The sequence below is a fragment of the Gossypium raimondii genome, unplaced genomic scaffold, assembly GCF_025698545.1.
Source record: "Gossypium raimondii isolate GPD5lz unplaced genomic scaffold, ASM2569854v1 Contig00274, whole genome shotgun sequence".
NCBI classification, from domain to species: Eukaryota; Viridiplantae; Streptophyta; class Magnoliopsida; order Malvales; family Malvaceae; genus Gossypium; species Gossypium raimondii.
In genome coordinates, this window is record NW_026291374.1 from 90048 (window position 1) to 108998 (window position 18951).

The 18951-nt window shown below is 36.9% G+C and overlaps 1 protein-coding gene across 1 annotated transcript; it reads right to left on the reverse strand.

Moving 5' to 3' along the window:
• Positions 1-7358: 7358 nt before the first annotated feature.
• LOC128037756 (uncharacterized) lies at positions 7359-10233 on the reverse strand. Its single transcript, XM_052627369.1, has 9 exons — positions 10210-10233; positions 9876-10063; positions 9427-9788; positions 9146-9318; positions 8600-8847; positions 8411-8509; positions 7958-8013; positions 7646-7837; positions 7359-7564 (listed from the first exon to the last, which is right to left on the reverse strand). The coding sequence occupies exons 1-9, from the start codon at positions 10231-10233 to the stop codon at positions 7359-7361; spliced, it is 1548 nt and encodes a 515-aa protein (XP_052483329.1).
• Positions 10234-18951: the final 8718 nt, after the last annotated feature.

Sequence of the window (18951 nt, forward strand, 5' to 3'; positions counted from 1 at the left end):
CTCCAATAGTTCAAACCATATGGATTGAATAAAACTTCCCTAATTGGCTTCCATCAAAGCCATGTTTTCTTCACCTTCTTCATCCTCCAATGGGTCAAGATCTAAGGCTTTCTCCAATGGATATTCTTCAAAATTGCTTTCCATAGAAACCAAGGTTTCTATCTCTTCCATAACTGAACACTCCTCTGTCGGATCAGGAAATTTCATCACTTTAAGAATGTTAAAGTTACGTGATCATTTTGAACTTGCATGGTGAGTTCTCCCTTCTGCACATCAATTAATGTTCTTCTCATGGCTAAGAAAGGTCTCTCAAGGATGATCGACACTTCATTGTCTGCTTCAAAATTTAAGACAATGAAATTAGCAGGAAAATTAAATTTGTCAAATCTTACCAAAACATCATCGATCTTTCTTTCGGGATATGCTAAAGATCGATTCGCTAGCTGAAGCGTCACAGTTGTAGGTCTTACTTCACCTATCCCTAAAATCTTGAAAATAGACTTAGGCATCAAGTTGATACTCGCTCCTAAGTCACACAAAGCTTTACCACAGTAAGATTCACCAATATTACAGGGTATAGTAAAGCTTTTTGGGCCTTTCAATTTCGGTGGCAATTTGTTCTGCAGGAGCGCATTGCACTCTTTTGTCAAGGCAACAGTCTCATACTCACTCAGTCGTTTCTTCTTAGACAATATATCCTTCATAAACTTCACATAATTCGGCATTTGTTCTAAAGCCTCCACCAACAAAATATTGATGTGCAACTACTTCAAAACATCCAAAAACTTGTTGAATTGCACCTTCTATTTTTGCTTGTTTTGCTGTAATCTTTTCGGATATGGAGGTGATGGAACTTTTGGTTGAACCGGACAACTTTTTTGAGTAGGTAAATCTGCATCCAAAGAAGATGTTAAAATATTTGAATTCACTAAGTCAGGGTTTACCTTGTTAGACTTTGCAGATTTTGATTCCTTTGGTGTAGGAGCTTCAAGACCTTGTTGATTCTTCTCAATGGGCTTATCTTCGACATCAATCAATTAGGGTTCTAGAATTTTACCACTTCGCAATGCCACTGCCTTGATATGTTCTTACCCAAATTTCTTGATTTCTCAGTATCGCTCGGCAAGGTTCCTTGCGGTCTTTTACGTAACTCTGTAACTAACTGACCTATTTGGTTTTCCAAATTTTTCAGTGTTGTTGCATGGCTTTGGATCAAATCGTCATTCTTTGCCATGTACGCTTTCAACAAGTTCTCTAAACTATTTGATGCCTCAGCTTGAGGTGGTTTTGGAGCTTGCTGATTAAACCCTTGAGACTGGTTGGGTCATTGCTGCAATAAGTTGTTGTTCGGTCCATTTCCTTGGTTTCTCTAAGAAAAGTTAGGATGATTATGCCATGAAGGATTGTAGAAGTTTGATTGGGGTCCTAGTCTGATACGACCACACCTCGGGCACACTTTTGGACCAGCTCCCTAAGCATTGCTTGCAAACCCATGCGAGCTGAATTAGTTCAATTCCTTCTCATTGAGCTCCATTTAGCTCGTTTCCAGCTCACTCGAGCTCAAGTCAGCTCATTCGAGTTGAATTCAGCTCAACCTCAACCCAATGAGCTTATTTTTAGCTTTCTTTAGCTTGCATTTATTTTCTTGAAATAAACCATTTAATTTGTCTTGGTGAATTAGTTGTTTATTTTAAGTTAATTAAATTGTTAAAATCTGGACAAATAATTAATTAAGTGTTTTAATTATATCTAAATTAAATATTTAAATAATTATGATGTTTTAAATATGTCTGAAATTGTTAATATGTATGGACCAATTTAATGTGCAAATTATTGAGTTCATATGCTACTAATTTAATGTGTCCGAAGAGCATTTAACTTCTCGATGTTATTTGCTACTGTGCTCATGAATGGATTAGTGCAATGTATGGGAGTGTGCATGCACAATTGAGGTTCAATGGATGGCATTTAAAGGAGCACATGCATTTGGGACGTTCATGCAAGAGGGAGTTCTGAAAGTTCATGTATTTGAAGATTCATGGATCATATTTATGGGGAAAACACATGGGACGTTTCATGCATGATTCATGCATTTTCAAGATGACCATTCAAGTATTTTAGGCACATTAATGCCTCATTCAGCCAAGGGAGATGTAGGATCATTAAAGGGCTGCACATTCATGGAATTATGGAGATTCTTCAAGGCTAAGGATGCATGAATACATCAAGTGAAGCATCATGATGGTTCGCCAATTCATGTACCATTTTCAAGCATGAACCAAATTTTAATGCTTTTGTGTGAACATGTTAAATACATATGTGAACAGATTTAAGTTAATGTGAACAACATAGATGCCGAATATCAATAGGCATTTTAGGCTTATAAATAGCTTACTTGTTTATTGTAAAGGTTCTGAATTTGATTATTGAAAACTTGATTGAGAGGTATCCTCCTATCCTATTTAAATGCAGTCTCGTTCGACTTATCTAGCTCGCTAGTGGCATCAACCCGACTCCTTGAACTTATCACCATTACGGTGTGGCGTTCCCCACCTTTTTATACCTTTGGTTCTTACCTCAATATAGGTAACGGTCAAGGCCCATCTTCGACTATCCATCAAATTCACCTTAAGCAACATAAGTCCCGGGGCAATACTTCATATAGTATTGAATTGTTCTTCAGCTTGAGTTCACTTTACCATCTCCATTTTAACTTTAAAATTATAAACTTTATTTTTCTTGTAAAACCCGAACCTAACATCAATCATCAAACTTCACCTATCCTTTGAACCCTTTTTCCAACTTCCGCTTAAAGTTAATCAAAATCCATTTTTCGCATCAAACAAACGACTCTTCTCGTCAACGATCAGGCAAACAAGTGACTCAACTCTACATCATCGAGCCGGATCGTATCATTTGGTATCAGAGCTACTAAAACGAGGAGTGCCGGTATTCGTATCAAGCTCGGAGTAGGTTCGTAACGTAAAAAAAAAGCCAAAAAAATAAAAAAAAATTTGAGTTGGAATTTAATTTTTTTTCTTCCTTGTATTTAGTTTACTATTGTATTGGATTTAAAAAAAAAAGAGAATAAATTTAGAAAAAAAATTCAAAAAAATCGAAAAAAAGGAAAAAAAAGAAGTGACAAAAAATCGAGTTAAAAAAAAAGAAGAAAGAAAAAAAAAGTGAAAAGTCTTGCGAGTTTTTATCATTATCACTTATTACTCCGATCATCAAGTTTCCCTTCCTATCATTATTTACCCATCCCAACGCCACATTTTAAACCAATTTTCTTCTTTGTTCAACCTACCCTACACCCGACATTATCCCTTGTAACCCATTTTGAAACCGACCCTTAAGCAGCAAATTAAGTCTATCGAGACGAATTACGAATTTGTGAGACGAAGTCGAGTGGTAAAAGGCAAGAGAGCGTGAGTTCATTGAAAAAAACCTAAAGAGAGTTCAAACACGAGTGAGTGAATTTTTCTTTGTGAGCGAACTTCGAGATTTGTGGTGAGGATTATTTTTCTTTCTAATTTAACTTTTGTTTTCTAATATTTTGTTGAAGCATGTCCGAAGAATTTTCTAAATTTGAATTCCAAATGTGGAGACAAGAAATGCAAAGGATAATGCAATCTGAATTTCGACAATTCGACAAAGATAAAGAAGATTTGACACCTACTATCGTTGACATCAAGATTAGTTTAATCCTTCAAAGATTGGAAAATGAACCACAATGTGAAGATATGTTTCACACGCGTTGTCGTGTCCACGATAAAGTTTGTTGCCTCATTATTGATGGTGGAAGTAGGTCAAACATGGCTAGTATTCGAACAGTGGAAAAACTTGGCTTGGCCACTACCAAGCATCCACGCCCCTTTCAACTGCAAGGACTTGGTGTTGAAGGCAAATTTAAAGTCACTCAACAAGTGCGTATGGCCTTTTCCATCGGAAGATACCAAGACGAAGTCATTTGTGATGTTGTGCCTATTCAAGTCTGCCATTTGTTGCTAGGAGAACCATGGCAATCGGATCGCAAGGTCATTCACGATGAACGTACCAATAGGTATTCCTTCAAGCATCAAGGAAGGAAAATCACTTTAGCTCGCTCACACCGAACAAGTGCATGAAGACCAATTCAAAATGAAGCAATCCATTGAGCGAGAAAAGGAGAAAGAGATTGAAAAGAAATTGAAAGAAAACAAAAGAAAAGCGAAAAAGAAAAGAAATTGCAAAAGAAAAAGAAATCGAAAAAGTGAGAGAAAAAGAAAAGGAAGAAAAGAAAATTGAAAAGGAAATTGATATTGAAAAAAAATTGAAAAAGAAAAAGATGTTGAAAAAGAAACGAGAGAAAATGAAGATAGTGAACGAGAACAAGAAAAAGAGAGCGAAATTTTAACTAACCACCATTCATGTTTGCTTTCTTATTCTCCTTTGTTACAGGTTTGTAAATTTCCAATCCAAGACAAGTTCCAACTTCATTACCGAACGCATGAACGCCAATTCAATTAATTGAAAAAGGTAAATTGGATGATGTGACTACCTTTCAAAATTTCAAACGTAAGTCAAGTAAGAAACCTTGTGATATTCAATCTAATTGTGGTTTGGTTTCTTTTGACAAATTCGTTCATTTTGTTGATCTTAGAGGAAGTCCATTCAAACATTTATTTTGTTGTTTAACCTTAGATCGAAATGTTGATTTTCTCTTGAAAAGAGTCTTGCACTGCTCTAATCATCATTTGTTTCCTACTGATTTCCATCACGATCAATTGCAAGATATCATTCTTCCAATGTTTCAAGGTAAGCAAGGTATGAATGTTGAAAATTTGAAAGCACCTCTGCCTTTCTCGATTGTTGATGGACACATTGTTGATGATTTGGACTTTAGAAATGATCTAAATTTTGATGTGGTTACTTGCCATCCTTTGATTGATGATAATATGATACGATGTAGCCTAACGAAACAGACTATCTTCGTATGTTACGGATCTAGGAATGTTGTAAGCACGTTCCTGCAACAAGAAAACAGCAAGGAATTAAAGAAATAATCATGGTAAAATATGGGTAAAACAAAAGAACGAAAATGGAAGGAAAATGAAGTTGTTGGCGTTTAAAATAAAAAGAAATTCAATCGGTGAAGTCGAACGCTTCATGAAACGGCCAAGGCAGCAACTTGAGTGTTCAACAATGGCAAAGGTAATCGTTGGAATAGATTAACGTTAAACTTGAAAGAACTTCCACAATCTACTGAACAAACCCGAATCGAATCTGTTCAACGTCAAAAGGACTTGGACCCTCTAGATAGCGATCTAGGAACCCGAAGTATCAAGAAAATTTGACACAACAAACTAAGTCTGAAATGCCAAGGAAAGTTCAATGAAGAACCGAAATTGAGAGAAATTCTCAAACGTAATTGTTTTCATAAATCATCTAACTGAATACATCATTTTAATATGTATTTATAAGTACAAGAGGGGTGTTGAATGGAAATTCGTGGCTGTAATCAAAAGGTTTAAAATAAGGAGTTATAACTCCTTTTGGCGTCATTTAATAACACCATACATTTAAATTTCAAACGACAACCTCCCTTGTTCTTATCCTTGTATATTCGGCTACACATGCACACACACACTCTTGTGCACAAGCAGTCATGTGCTCCTCACATGTTTGGATGCCTCATGGGCTGCCACAAATGCATAGGACACTTGCCATTACATAGGACACGTTTAATTTATACGGACTCGTCGGTGGAGTTGAGTGGTGGAGTGAGTTTGAGCTAGCTAGAAATGTATTGAGCTAAAATGAGCTAGAAACAATCTTTCGAACTATTTCGAGTGAGATGAGTCTGCATGCACATATTTGAGCTTCAACCGAGCTAGAAATGATATCTTAAGTCTTTGTCCATTACGTTTCCTTATGGTAAACAAAACAAACATGCATTAAAGTAATGCAAACTTATTGAAAACTTATTAACAAGTGTAAACATAATGCAAACTTATTCATTAAAACACAAACAACATCAAATCAATACCAAAACATACTTAGATACACACATAATACATAGTAGAACCTAAATCGTCACATATCGGCATGCAACATGTTATAAAGCCTATGTTCTAAGGCATGAACATGATCGAATAAATCTGGAATCGTAGCACAAGTAAGGAACAAGGCTTCCACAATTTCTTTGCCCTAGATCGAGTAATAGGTCCTAATGGTAAGACCTCCGGATCGGTTTGCTTTGTTGGTGTGGCGTGCGCACATCATCCCCTTCTGGAAAAGGATTTGTCCTCAAATCTGTAGAATCATCATAAGGGTTAAATCGGATACATTAAATGTGGCACTCACATTGTATTCTCCGACAAGTCTAACTTGTAGGCGTTGTCATTCACTTTCTCCAACACGAAAAGGACCATCACCACGTGATATGACTTGGACCGCCTGGTTGGAAATCGTTCCTTTCGGAAATGAACCCAAACCCAATCTCCCACATCGAAGGTGACTCGCTTTCTGCCCTTGTTTCCTTGCTTTGTATACTGTTGAGTCCTTCGTTCGAGGTTCTCCTTAACCTGTTGATGCAATTTCTTCACGTATTCTGCTTTTGCTTTACCATCCTTGTTCATCACCTGTTCCTGCGGCAAAGGCAACATATCTAGAGGCGTAATAGGATTAAAGCCATAAACAACCTCAAAAGGTGACATCTTAGTAGCGAGAATGTACAGCATGGTTATAAGCGAATTCAACGTGTGGCAAACAATCTTCCCAAGTTTTGATGTTCTTTTAATGATGGATCAAGTAAAGTAGATAAAACTCATTAACAACCTCGGTTTGCCCATCGATGCAGGGATGACAATTAGTAGAAAACATAAGTTTCGTACCTAGTTTGCTCCAAAGAGTCCTCCGAAATGACTCAAAACTTCACATCCCATCGAAACAATCGACCTAGGAATACCATGTAATCGTACAACATCTTTAAAGAACAAGTTAGCCACATTAATGACATCATCGGTCTTATGGCACGAAATGAAATGTGCCATCTTCGAGAATCTATCAACCACAACAAATATACTATCCCGACCTGTTCTAGTTCGAGGTAATCCCAAAATAAAGTCCATTGAAATATCAGTCCAAGGGGATTTAGGAATAGGTAAAGGTAAGTACATACCATGTGGTGAAACCTTCGATTTTGCTTTCTTACATGTCACACAACGTTCACAGTAGCGTTCAACGTCCCGGCACATCTTAGGCCAGAAAAGATGCTCTTTTAAGGTGTGTAATGTTTTAGTGACCCCAAAATGACCCATCAATCCACCTTCATGTGCTTCACGGATCAGTATATCACGCATTGAACCCTGTGGAATTCATATCCTATTTTCTTTGAAAAGATATCCATCATGCCTGTAGAATTTTCCATCTGCACCTTTCTCACAAGCATTATACTTATCGCAAAAATCATGATCATCAGAGTATAACTCTCGAATATATGCAAACCCAATCAAATGTGAATCAAGATAACTCAATAGTACATATCTGCGTGATAATGCATCAGCAACGACATTATCTTTCCCTTTTTTGTATCGAATGACATAAGGAAAAGATTCTAAGAATTCAACCTATTTAGCATGTCGTTTGTTCAATTTATGCTTACCTGTGATATATCGTAAAGCCTCGTGGTCAGTGTGGATCACAAACTCCTTAGGCAACAAGTAATGCTGCCATGTCTCCAATGCCCGAATCAGAGCATACATCTCTTTATCATAAACCGGATAATTCAATGTTGCTCCACTCAGTTTCTCGCTAAAATATGCAACGGGCCTCTTTTCCTGTATTAAAACTGCGTCTATACCAACTCCAGAAGCATCACATTCAATTTCAAAAGTTTTATCAAAGTCGTAAGGCTAACACCGGTGCTTTTGTTAAACAATCCTTAATTTTGAGAAGGCATCTTCTTGTTCTTTACCCCACAAGAAGCTGGAATTCTTTTTAATAATTTCGGTTAAGGGTGCGGTAATAGAACTGAAGATAGGAACAAATCGTCGATAAAAACTAGCTAAACCATGAAATGATCTAACTCGAGTAATCGATGTCGGTCGTGGCCATTCTCGAATTGCCTTTATTTTCTCATGATCAACTTCAACACCTGTGCACTCACAATGTAACCAAGAAATGTAAGTGCATCAATACAAAACACACATTTCTACGTTACCATACAATCTTTCTTTTCTCAAAGTCTCGCAATCTGACTCTCGGATGTTCTACGTGATCCTGCAAAGTCTTGCTATAAACTAAAATGTCATCAAAGTACACAACACAAAACTTTCCAATAAAAGATTGCGAACATGATTCATTAGTCACATAAAAGTACTAGGTGCATTACTTAAACCAAAAGGCATCACTAACCATTCATACAAACCTAGCTTTGTTTTGAAGGTCATCTTCCATTAAATCGCCTTCTCGCATGCGAATCTGATGATATCCACTCTTCAAGTTAATTTTGGAGAAGATGACGGCTCTGCAAAGCTCGTCCAACATGTCATCAAGTCTAGGAATAGGATGACAATACTTAATTGTAATTTGATTCACAGCTCTACAATCTACGCACATCCTCCAAGACCCATCTTTCTTCGGTACTAACAACACCGGAACAGCACATGGACTCAGACTTTCTCGAATATAACCCTTGTCCATCAATTCTGCAACTTGCCTTTGAAGCTCTTTCGTCTCTTCAGGGTTAGTACGATAAGCTGGTCGATTTGGAATGGTAGCATCTGGAATGAAATCAATCTGGTGCTCAATGCCACGAAGAGGTGGTAATCCCTTCGGTGTTTCTTTCGGAAACACATCCTCAAACTCTTGCAAAAGGGACACAATCGATGCAGCAAATCAAATAGGAACTCGGCCAATAAACAATGATCTTTAAATATTAATATAAACAAGGATTGGTGAGAGGAAAGACATTTCGATTTCTCATTGCTTGCATATACGCTCATCTTTTCTTCTCCTTTGCAACTTCCTTACTCTTTTTCAAGCTTGTTTGATCTTCAATTACTTGACTCGGTGTCAAAGGAGCCAAAGTAATCTTCTTACTGCATGCATAAAAGAGTATCGATTTGTAAAACCATCATGCATTGCCCTCTTGTCATCTTGCCAAGGCGCCCAAAAGAAGGTGAGTAGCATCCATCGACACAACATTACAAAGGACCTCGTCCTTGTAGTTTCCAATTGAAAGCGGTACAACCACTTGTTTCGTCACTTTAAGTTCTCCACCGTCATTCAACCACTGCAACTTGTACGGATTCGGATGCTTTGTCGTCTTAAGACCTAATCATCAACCATCACCGAACTAGCAACATTAGTACAACTACCGCTATCAATAATCACAACACATACCTTATCTTGAACCTTGCATCGTGTGAAAGATAGTCTCACGTTGTTGCTCGTCTTGCACCTGTTGCACATTCAAACTACGTTTGACAACCATGATCTCCATAACTTGACCAGATTCAACAACTTCTAGGTCATTCTCTTCATCTTCTTTAGTCGGGAGTTCATGTACATCTTCCTCAGAATCTGACTCGATCTCTCCATCTTCTCGCATCAACATAACCCTCCGATTAGGACACTGGCTAGCAACATGTCCTCTACCAAGGCAATTAAAGCACTGAATATCTCTTGATCGTTCTGGTGCCACCATTGGTTGTTTGCCACGTCCATTATCAGCAATGGGAGGCTTTGGTTTGCTGGATTCGCCTGGCTCTCGAATCCGTAATGGCGGTTGTGGTGCTTGTTTCCTGGCATTGTTAGGGGTGTATAAAGGATTCAAAAAAGATTTAAATGGAGTATTACCTCAAGTAGAAGCTTTTCTACGTTGTTGTCACTCAATTTTGATCGCCATATGCACCATGTCATCCAACTCAACATAATGTTGCATTTCAACAATGTTTGCTATTTCAGAATTTAAACGTGCCAAAAACCGAGCCATAGTCGCCTCATGGTCCTCAACTATGTTTGCACGCATCATGGACATCTCCATCTCCTTGAAATAGTCCTCAACGCTCCTGTTGCCCTGTTTCAAGGTTTGTAATTCTGAAATAAATCTCGATGATAGTGAGAAGGAACAAATCGTCTCGCATGATACGCTTCATATCTTCCCATGTTCTCACTAGACCTTCACGCACGTCGTCGACTAATCAGTAATTGGTCCCACCATACCAGTGCATAGTCAACAAACTCCATAGCTGCTAGTCGAACTTTTTTATGTTCTGAGTAGTTATAACACTCAAAAACGTGTTCAACCTTGCTTTCCCATGTCAGATAAGCATCCGGATCTAAACATCCACGAAAAGAAGGTATGGCAACTTTAATGTTAGAAATATTATAAATCAGCTGCGTCCTAGTCGTTGATTCACCCTTGGTGAATGTTCAATGTCATTTTCATCATTATGTTCATTATGGATGATTGTGAACCACCCCTTCAATCTTGTCCAAACGAGAGTGTATAGGCTCTAATGCATTTTCTAATAGGCGTTGCAAGGTGCGCGTAATAGCTTGCATTTGCGTCGGTGGTTGATCTCCACCACGACTACGATCTTCTGATCCTGTCATCTAAAGCAACCCACAAAAATACAGATAATGAGTTAAGTAAAACAAAAGTAAAAGTCCTCACAGCACACTCTCAAAACCTCTCAGTTTTCACTCCAAAGAACTGTGCACTCTAAAATAGCACTCTGCGCTCATGTTTCACTCGGGAGAATGTGTGAATGACTCTTTTTGTCTCCCCTTCTGTTCTCACAACGCTCAATGCCTTTTTCCCTCACAATTTCTCGTGTTTTTAGTTCTTTAAAGGACTAATTCAACATTTCAAAACCTGTTATATTTGTGTTGGCTATAAGGAAAACACACGATTAGAGAGAGAGAGAAAAAAATAAATAAACAAAGGGAAAGGATAAGAAAAGAGTAAAAGGATAAGAAAATAAAATAAACAAAGGAAAAGGATGGAATTTAAATAATTTAGTTTCTTCTTGCAAAGAAGTGCTTTACAACGTTCCTAGCTCGAACAAATAAGAATAGTTCGTTTGGTTGATATCCAAGCACTTCGCAATTACTGAGTACAAAACTAAACATTATTCAACATTTCAACATAACAAAACACACTTTTTTTTCTTTCCCAAACTTGATAAATTTCAATTCCTCCTTTATTTTTTATTTTTTATTTTTGAATCTAATTTTCTTTCTCTTTTGTTGTTGTTTTTTTTTGAATTTTGAAGCGATATATATATATATATTTGTTTTGAATTTCAAATTTTCTTGTTGGAGAAGAAAAGTACAACAATTCCAACCTATGCTCTGATACCAGATGATACGATGTAGCCTAACGAAACAGACTATCTTCGTATATTACGGATCTAGGAATGTTGTAAGCACGTTCTTGCAACAAGAAAACAGCAAGGAATTAAAGAAATAATCATGGTAAAATATGGGTAAAACAAAAGAACGAAAATAGAAGGAAAATGAAGTTGTTGGCGTTTAAAATAAAAAGAAATTCAATCGGTGAAATCGAACGCTTCATGAAACGGGCAAGGCAGCAACTTGAGTGTTCAACAATGGCAAAGGTAATCGTTGGAATAGATTAATGTTAAACTCGAAAGAACTTGCACAATCTACTGAACAAACCCGAATCGAATCTGTTCAACGTCAAAAGGACTTGGACCCTCTAGATAGCGATCTAGGAACCCGAAGTATCAAGAAAATTTGACACAACAAACTAAGTCTGAAATGCCAAGGAAAGTTCAATGAAGAACCGAAATTGAGAGAAATTCTCAAACGTAATTGTTTTCATAAATCATCTAACCTGAATACATCATTTTAATATGTATTTATAAGTACAAAAGAGGGTGTTGAATGGAAATTCGTGGCTGTAATCAAAAGGGTTTAAAATAAGGAGTTATAACTCCTTTTGGCGTCATTTAATAATGACCATACATTTAAATTTCAAACGACAACCTCCCTTGTTCTTATCCTTGTATATTCGGCTACACATGCACACACACACTCTTGTGCACAAGCGGTCATGTGCTCCTCACATGTTTGGATGCCTCATGGGCTGCCACAAATGCATAGGACACTTGCCATTACATAGGACACGTTTCATTTATACGGACTCGTCAATTTGGAGTTGAGTGGTGGAGCTGAGTTTGAGCTAGCTAGAAATGTATTGAGTGAAATGAGCTAGAAACAATCTTTCGAACTATTTCGAGTGAGATGAGCTGCATGCACATATTTGAGCTTCAACCGAGCTAGAAATGATATCTTAAGTCATTGTCCATTACATTTCCTTATGGTAAACAAAACAAGCATGCATTAAAGTAATGCAAACTTATTGAAAACTTATTAACAAGCTGTAAACATAATGCAAACTTATTCATTAAAACACAAACAACATCAAATCAATACCAAAACATACTTAAATACACACATAATACATAGTAGAACCTAAATACGTCACATATCAGCATGCAACATGTTATAAAGCCTATGTTCTAAGGCATGAACATGATTAAATAAATCTGGAATCGTAGCACAAGTAAGGAACAAGGCTTCCCTGAATTTCTTTGCCCTAGATCGAGTAATAGGTCCTAATGGTAAGACCTCCGGATCAGTTTGCTTTGTTGGTGTGAGCGTGCGCACATCATAATATATTTGCGTGGAATGATGGCAAGAAGAATAACGTTTTTGGAAATTGTGATGCTGATGAGTTTGTTAGTGAAATAATAATTATTCGACACTTGCAAGATAAGAAAACATATAAGCCTTTCCATCTACTTGATTTGGGTAAAAATGTGCACTTATTGATCTTTTGTGAGGAACTACTTTGTCTAAACAAGAATGTGCGTATGAGATTTGAGATGCATGAATGCTTGAAAACATGCATGTCTTTGATTTGTTTTTTTGATACGACAATGACATGTAAAATGGTTAGTGCACTTAAAGTTGAAGATGGTGTCTCAAATTTGCCTTGTTGTATAAATTTTGCATGTTTGAAAAGGCCTTTGCTATTTTTAACAAAGAATGATCAAAATCATGTGTTTAATCCTGGAGTTTGTTCTTATGAATCATCCCTGAAAGAAAGCAAGCATCGTAAATTTTGTTTGAATGAAGGTGTAAACAATCTTTGTTTGTATGATGCTTTGTCTTCAAGTTTGAAAATGAGACATGTGAATCTTGTTGGTTTGTTAAGTCAAAATCAAAATTTTGTTTTTGGAGGTTGTTCTCAAATGTGGTTTAAAAGATCCGAACATGTTTTGCATGATAATGATTTTGAATTGCTTAGTGTTCTTTCTATGAAGTCTGTCATGAAATTGCCAAATCAAATTGAAATGGCAAGAGAAAATTTTGTCTTTGACCCCGGTGAACACCATTCTATATCATTGCCTAAGGTAATCGAACCATGGAAAGTTGACTTCCAATACCATAGCTATCAAATGCCTTGTGATTTATGTTTGTTTCCATCGGAGAAAAAGGTAAGAACGATTTCTATTTTTGACCCCAGTATTGGATTATTTGTTCAAACTGTGAATCAAGTCTCGAAAAGTTCCTTTGTGTTTAATCTTAATCGTGTCATTAATTCGTTTTATTCTTTTATAGGTGACGATGTGAGGTGGTACCCTCCTAAAGAGGGAGTGCGTGCGAATGAGCTTCTTTCGATCCAAGCCATTTGTGGCTTTCAGAATCTTGAACGATTTTTCGCGAGCAAATGGCCCGATTTGTGGACAAATCGCTTTAAAGAGGGAGGGGATGATACGACCACGCCTCGGGCACACTTTTGGACCAGCTCCCTAAGCATTGGTTGCAAACCCATGCGAGCTGAATTAGTTCAATTCCTTCTCATTGAGCTCCATTTAGCTCGTTTCCACTCACTCGAGCTCAAGTCACTCATTCGAGTTGAATTCACTCAACCTCAACCCAATGAGCTTATTTTTAGCTTTCTTTAGCTTGCATTTATTTTGCTGAAATAAACCATTTAATTTGTCTTGGTGAATTAGTTGTTTATTTTAAGTTAATTAAATTGCTAAAATCGGACAAATAATTAATTAAGTGTTTTAATTATATCTAAATTAAATATTTAATTAATTATGATGTTTTAAATATGTCTGAAATTGTTAATATGTATGGACGAAGTTAATGTGCAAATTATTGAGTTCATATGCTACTAATTTAATGTGTTTGAAGAGCATTTAACTTACTGATGTTATTTCCTACAGGTTCATGAATGGATTGGTGCAGTGTATGGGAGTGTGCATGCACAATTGAGGTTCAATGGATGGCATTTAAAGGAGCACATGCATTTGGGACGTTCATGCAAGAGGGAGTTGCTGAAAGCTCATGTATTTGAAGATTCATGGATCATATTTATGGGGGAAACACAAGGGACGTTTCATGCATGATTCATGCATTTTCAAGATGACCATTCAAGTATTTTAGGCACATTAATGCCTCATTCAGCCAAGGGAGATGTAGGATCATTAAAGGGCTGCACATTCATGGAATTATGGAGATTCTTCAAGGCTAAGGATGCATGAATGCATCAAGTGAAATATCATGATGGTTCGGCCAATTCATGTACCATTTTCAAGGATGAACCGAATTTTAATGCTTTTTGTGTGAACATGTTAAATACCTATGTGAACAGGATTTAAGTTAATGTGAACAACATAGATGCGAATATCAATAGGCATTTTAGGCTTATAAATAGCTTACTTGTTTATTGTAAAGGTTCTGAATTTGATTATTGAAAACTTGATTGAGAGGTATCCTCCTATCCTATTTAGATGCGAGTCTCGTTCGACTTATCTAGCTCGCTAGTGGCGTCAACCCGACTCTTTGAACTTATCACCATTCTGGTGTGGCGTTCCCCACCTTTTTTTATACCTTTGGTTCTTACCTCAATATAGGTAACGGGTCAAGGTCCATCTTCGACTATCCATCAAATTCACCTTAAGCAACATAAGTCCCGGGGCAATACTTCATATAGTATTGAATTGTTCTTCAGCTTGAGTTCACTTTACCATCTCCATTTTAACTTTAAAATTATAAACTTTATTTTTCTTGTAAAACCCGAACCTAACATCAATCATCAAACTTCACCTATCCTTTGAACCCTTTTTCCAACTTCCGCTTAAAGTTAATCAAAATCCATTTTTCTCACCAAACGAACGACTCTTCTCGTCGACGATCGGGAAAACAAGTGACTCAACTCTACATCATCGAGCTGGATCGTATCATAGTCCACTCCTTTTTTAATATTGGTTCCCCACATAGTACACTGACTCGAGATTTGATGAACAATTCTCCAAAGAATGACCTTTCCCACATTACACACAGTAAACTAATTCAAACGAACTTGGTGGCTGAGCTATAGAATTATTAGTACTATTAGCGGTTAACTATTTTATCATAGAGGAAATAAACGATACTTGAGTTGATAACGAAGTGAGGGCGTCAACTTCATGAACTCTAGCTACACGTCTTCCTGAAGCTGTTCGATTTGTTGGCCATTGATAGTTATTACTCGCGATCCTCTCGATGATCTCATAAGCCTCATTATAAGACTTAGACAAAATTGCACCATTCGCAGAAGCATCTACCATGAATTTTTTATGTGCATTGAGACCTGATACGGCCACGCCTCAAGTCCTACCTAGCTCGAACAAGGAGCCGTTGGAGTTGCCCCAAGGTCCCATCACCCGATCACGAGCTAAACAATTCAAGGAGGATGTTTCGGCTTTAGTTGACAAAGTTTGGGGCGAGATCTTGGTTGGTCACATCGAGGAAGCTTGGACCAACTCGAAAAGCAATCGTGCACTTTAATACGAAAGTGAATTAACTTCCATTTCAGCTCAATGAGCTCGAATTAGCTCAACTTCACTCAAACCTTTTCAATTCAAACAATATCAACTAGACATTAATTTAATAGCTGAATATTTATTTAAGTCGACTTAATTAGTTTATTACAGACTTATTAATATGTTTGTTGCATGTTTTCAATATGTCAAGTTTTATTACATGATTTTAAGTTGCTTTAAAGTGCTTAGAATTTAATGAGTGATTTTAGTGATATAGTTGACCGAATTAATGTTTCATGGTTTTAATATTAATTTTGTTCACTAAATATCATATTAATTTTAGTTCTTCTTATTTATATAGGTTGGCGAATGTGTGGGATCATTTAACAAGGTTAGCGAATTTGAAGATTCATTTTAGCAAGGTGCATGCATGTTAGATACATTGCACCTGGAGATACATGCATCAAATTGGTGAGCTGAATTCAACATTCCTAGGTGACTATTCGGCAAAGGGAGCTAATGTTTCCAACTCCAAAGCGCCCATTAATTCCTTTCACATTTCTTTGGATGCATCTTGGCTTTTCGGTTCCATGTGTTCACACTCCATGACTCTTCAACGTTGAGCTTTCACACTTGAATTGGCTGCTCATTATCCTCTTAATTGCTGGTCACCTTTCAGCCAAAAGTTACAACATAAATGAGCTAATTTATGCCCATTGGTGAACCTAGCTATCCATGCATCATCCAAGTTTTCTAAGTCCAATGCTTCATCTAGAAGGTGTCTAATGGAGCTCCATGTTCAATAGAATCTAGCTAGTTCATTTAAGTGATTCATTTGCTTAATTTTTAAGGAATGTAAGTGACCATTCGGCTAGCTTAGGTGTTGCTTATAAATAGCTGAAATTTTACTTTGTAAAGGACTTTTGACATTTTTATTTTAGCGAATTGCTGCCAAAATTGTGAGGCATTTTCTCTCAAATTTCGTTCGAGACCCGTAAGACTTATCTAAGCTTTTAGTGGCGTCTTTCCGAGTCTTTTCTGAACTTATCACTCCTTAAACCCGAGTGTGGCGTTCACCTTTGATACCTTTGGTTCATACTTTCCTAAGTATCGGGTCAAGGTCCTTTTCAACCATTTCCAATTCATTTAGGTCCTATAAGTTTCGGGTCGACACTTTTCTTTAGTGTTGGTTCATTCTTGACCTCTTTGAACCATTACCAATTCGTACCAAATACCATACCATTTCATACCAATTCCATACCATTTCGTACCAATTCCCAAATACCAAAACGTACCAAAACCAAATACCATTTCTTAATTATCTTAAACCAAACTCTTCCATTCTATTCATACCATTTCGACTTAAACCAAATCCACATCCAACTTTGCACAAACTTATCTTACTTCTTTGTACACAAATATATTCTAACTCCTTTTCGTCTAATCTACTTCTTCGTTTACGATCGGGAACCAAATGACTCAGACTCAACTACTAAATCGAGATCGTATTAGTTCTTGTGAGGTTACCTCCTCTCTTCTTTCGTTCGAGTCTCGAAGTGACTTATCTAGCTTGCCAATCCGAACTCCATTGAACTTATCACCGAACCGGTGTGGCGTTCAACCATATTATTATACCTTTGGTTCTTACCTCCATATAGGTAACGGGTCAAGGTCCACTTCTATCTTTCATCAAATTTCACCTTAAGCAACATAAGACTCGGGCAATAGTTTTTAGTATTGAACATTCTTGACGTTTAAGTTCTATTTTCCATCTCCATCTTCATCAATTACCTTTTTTCTAACCTACCTTGTTTCTATTCTAAACCGAACCTATCAACACCAAACCACTCATCTAAACCCCTCTCAAAGCTTCCGCAACCCTTAGCCTAAATCACCCAATTTTGACAACTCCAACTACTCCTCATCGACGATTGGGCAACTTCGCGAAACGACTCGATTAACCCGGGCCGGATCGTATCACAACAATTATAACATAAATAATCTAGGATAATTACTTTAATTAAACTCAATTTATTATCAACATGCTTAATAACATTCAGAAAAAAATTTCATGGTAACTCGATCTTTCATGAATTTGGAAGCCACATTAGGTCCTTTCAGAATCCTTTACTTAGTAAATATGCATTTTACAGATCCTTACTTACTAAGGGTTTCTTAGCATTCATGTGAGGTAACAGGGACGTGTCAGGTTTGAAACAATTTAATCACACAAATCTAAAAACTATTTAGATAACAAAGCTTGGTCAGAGTTGTTATGCAACCTTCAATTTAATCGGGTCAGGATCTAAATTGAGCATGCACATTTCAATTATATGTCCATTAGCCCTCGTCTGGTCAGGATCGCTCAGGTAATTTAGGTGCATTTCAATCACGTATGAACGAAATACAAACTTGAATTTAATTGAAAACATGATTGATTGAGGCACAAACATTAAAAGCATGAATCAAATAAATATTATTTAATCAAAGCAATCATCCTAGCTTAAATAAAATTAAGCTAACATTGTTGTAAATAAGAACAAAGAACACATAGCACACATCTTTATATTAAATTAAAGAAAAAGAAGATTAAACCCAATTCAGAGTGGTTGTCACCCAAGACTCTGACTGACGAGGCTCCTTCGTTTTTTTGCTTTGCTCCTTTGCTAATGGCTCTCCAAGGTGGCTGACCAAGGGTTCTTTAAGAGGCTTAATTGCTAAAATCTCTATAAATAGATGATGCTGGGCGTGGGAATGGAAAAGGCTAAGAGAATTTGGAGAAAAGAGAGAATGATGAATGATAAGAATGAATGAGGAATGATTGAGGGATGCTTGAGGGATGATGAATGAAGGAATAAGAAGGTCTTATTTATAGGTGAGAAGAGGGGGATAGTTTACTAAAAATAGTGGATGTTAACCTCTTCAAATCTCCTCGAATTGTGGCCGGCCATGCTTAGTGGCTTTTGACTTGATTTTTTTGCTTTATTTTTAAGCAATTTTGGATGCCACACAACTCAGGACTGAGACTAAGTTAATCATAAATCTTCGGGCAAATCTCTAATTTCTTCAACACTGCAAGGACCTTGTGTAATTAAACCAAAGAATGGTTTAA

What these genes read in the sequence shown, in the direction of transcription:
- LOC128037756 (XM_052627369.1), bottom strand. Translation starts at nt 10,233, where the DNA reads ATGGAGTTTGTTGACTATGCACTG. An exon ending in AGTTTGTTGACTATGCACTG is followed by an intron (nt 10,064 to 10,209) that starts GTATGGTGGGAC and finishes ACCTTGAAACAG; the next exon opens with GGCAACAGGAGCGTTGAGGA. An exon ending in GGCTTTACGATATATCACAG is followed by an intron (nt 7,565 to 7,645) that starts GTAAGCATAAAT and finishes GATACAAAAAAG; the next exon opens with GGAAAGATAATGTCGTTGCT.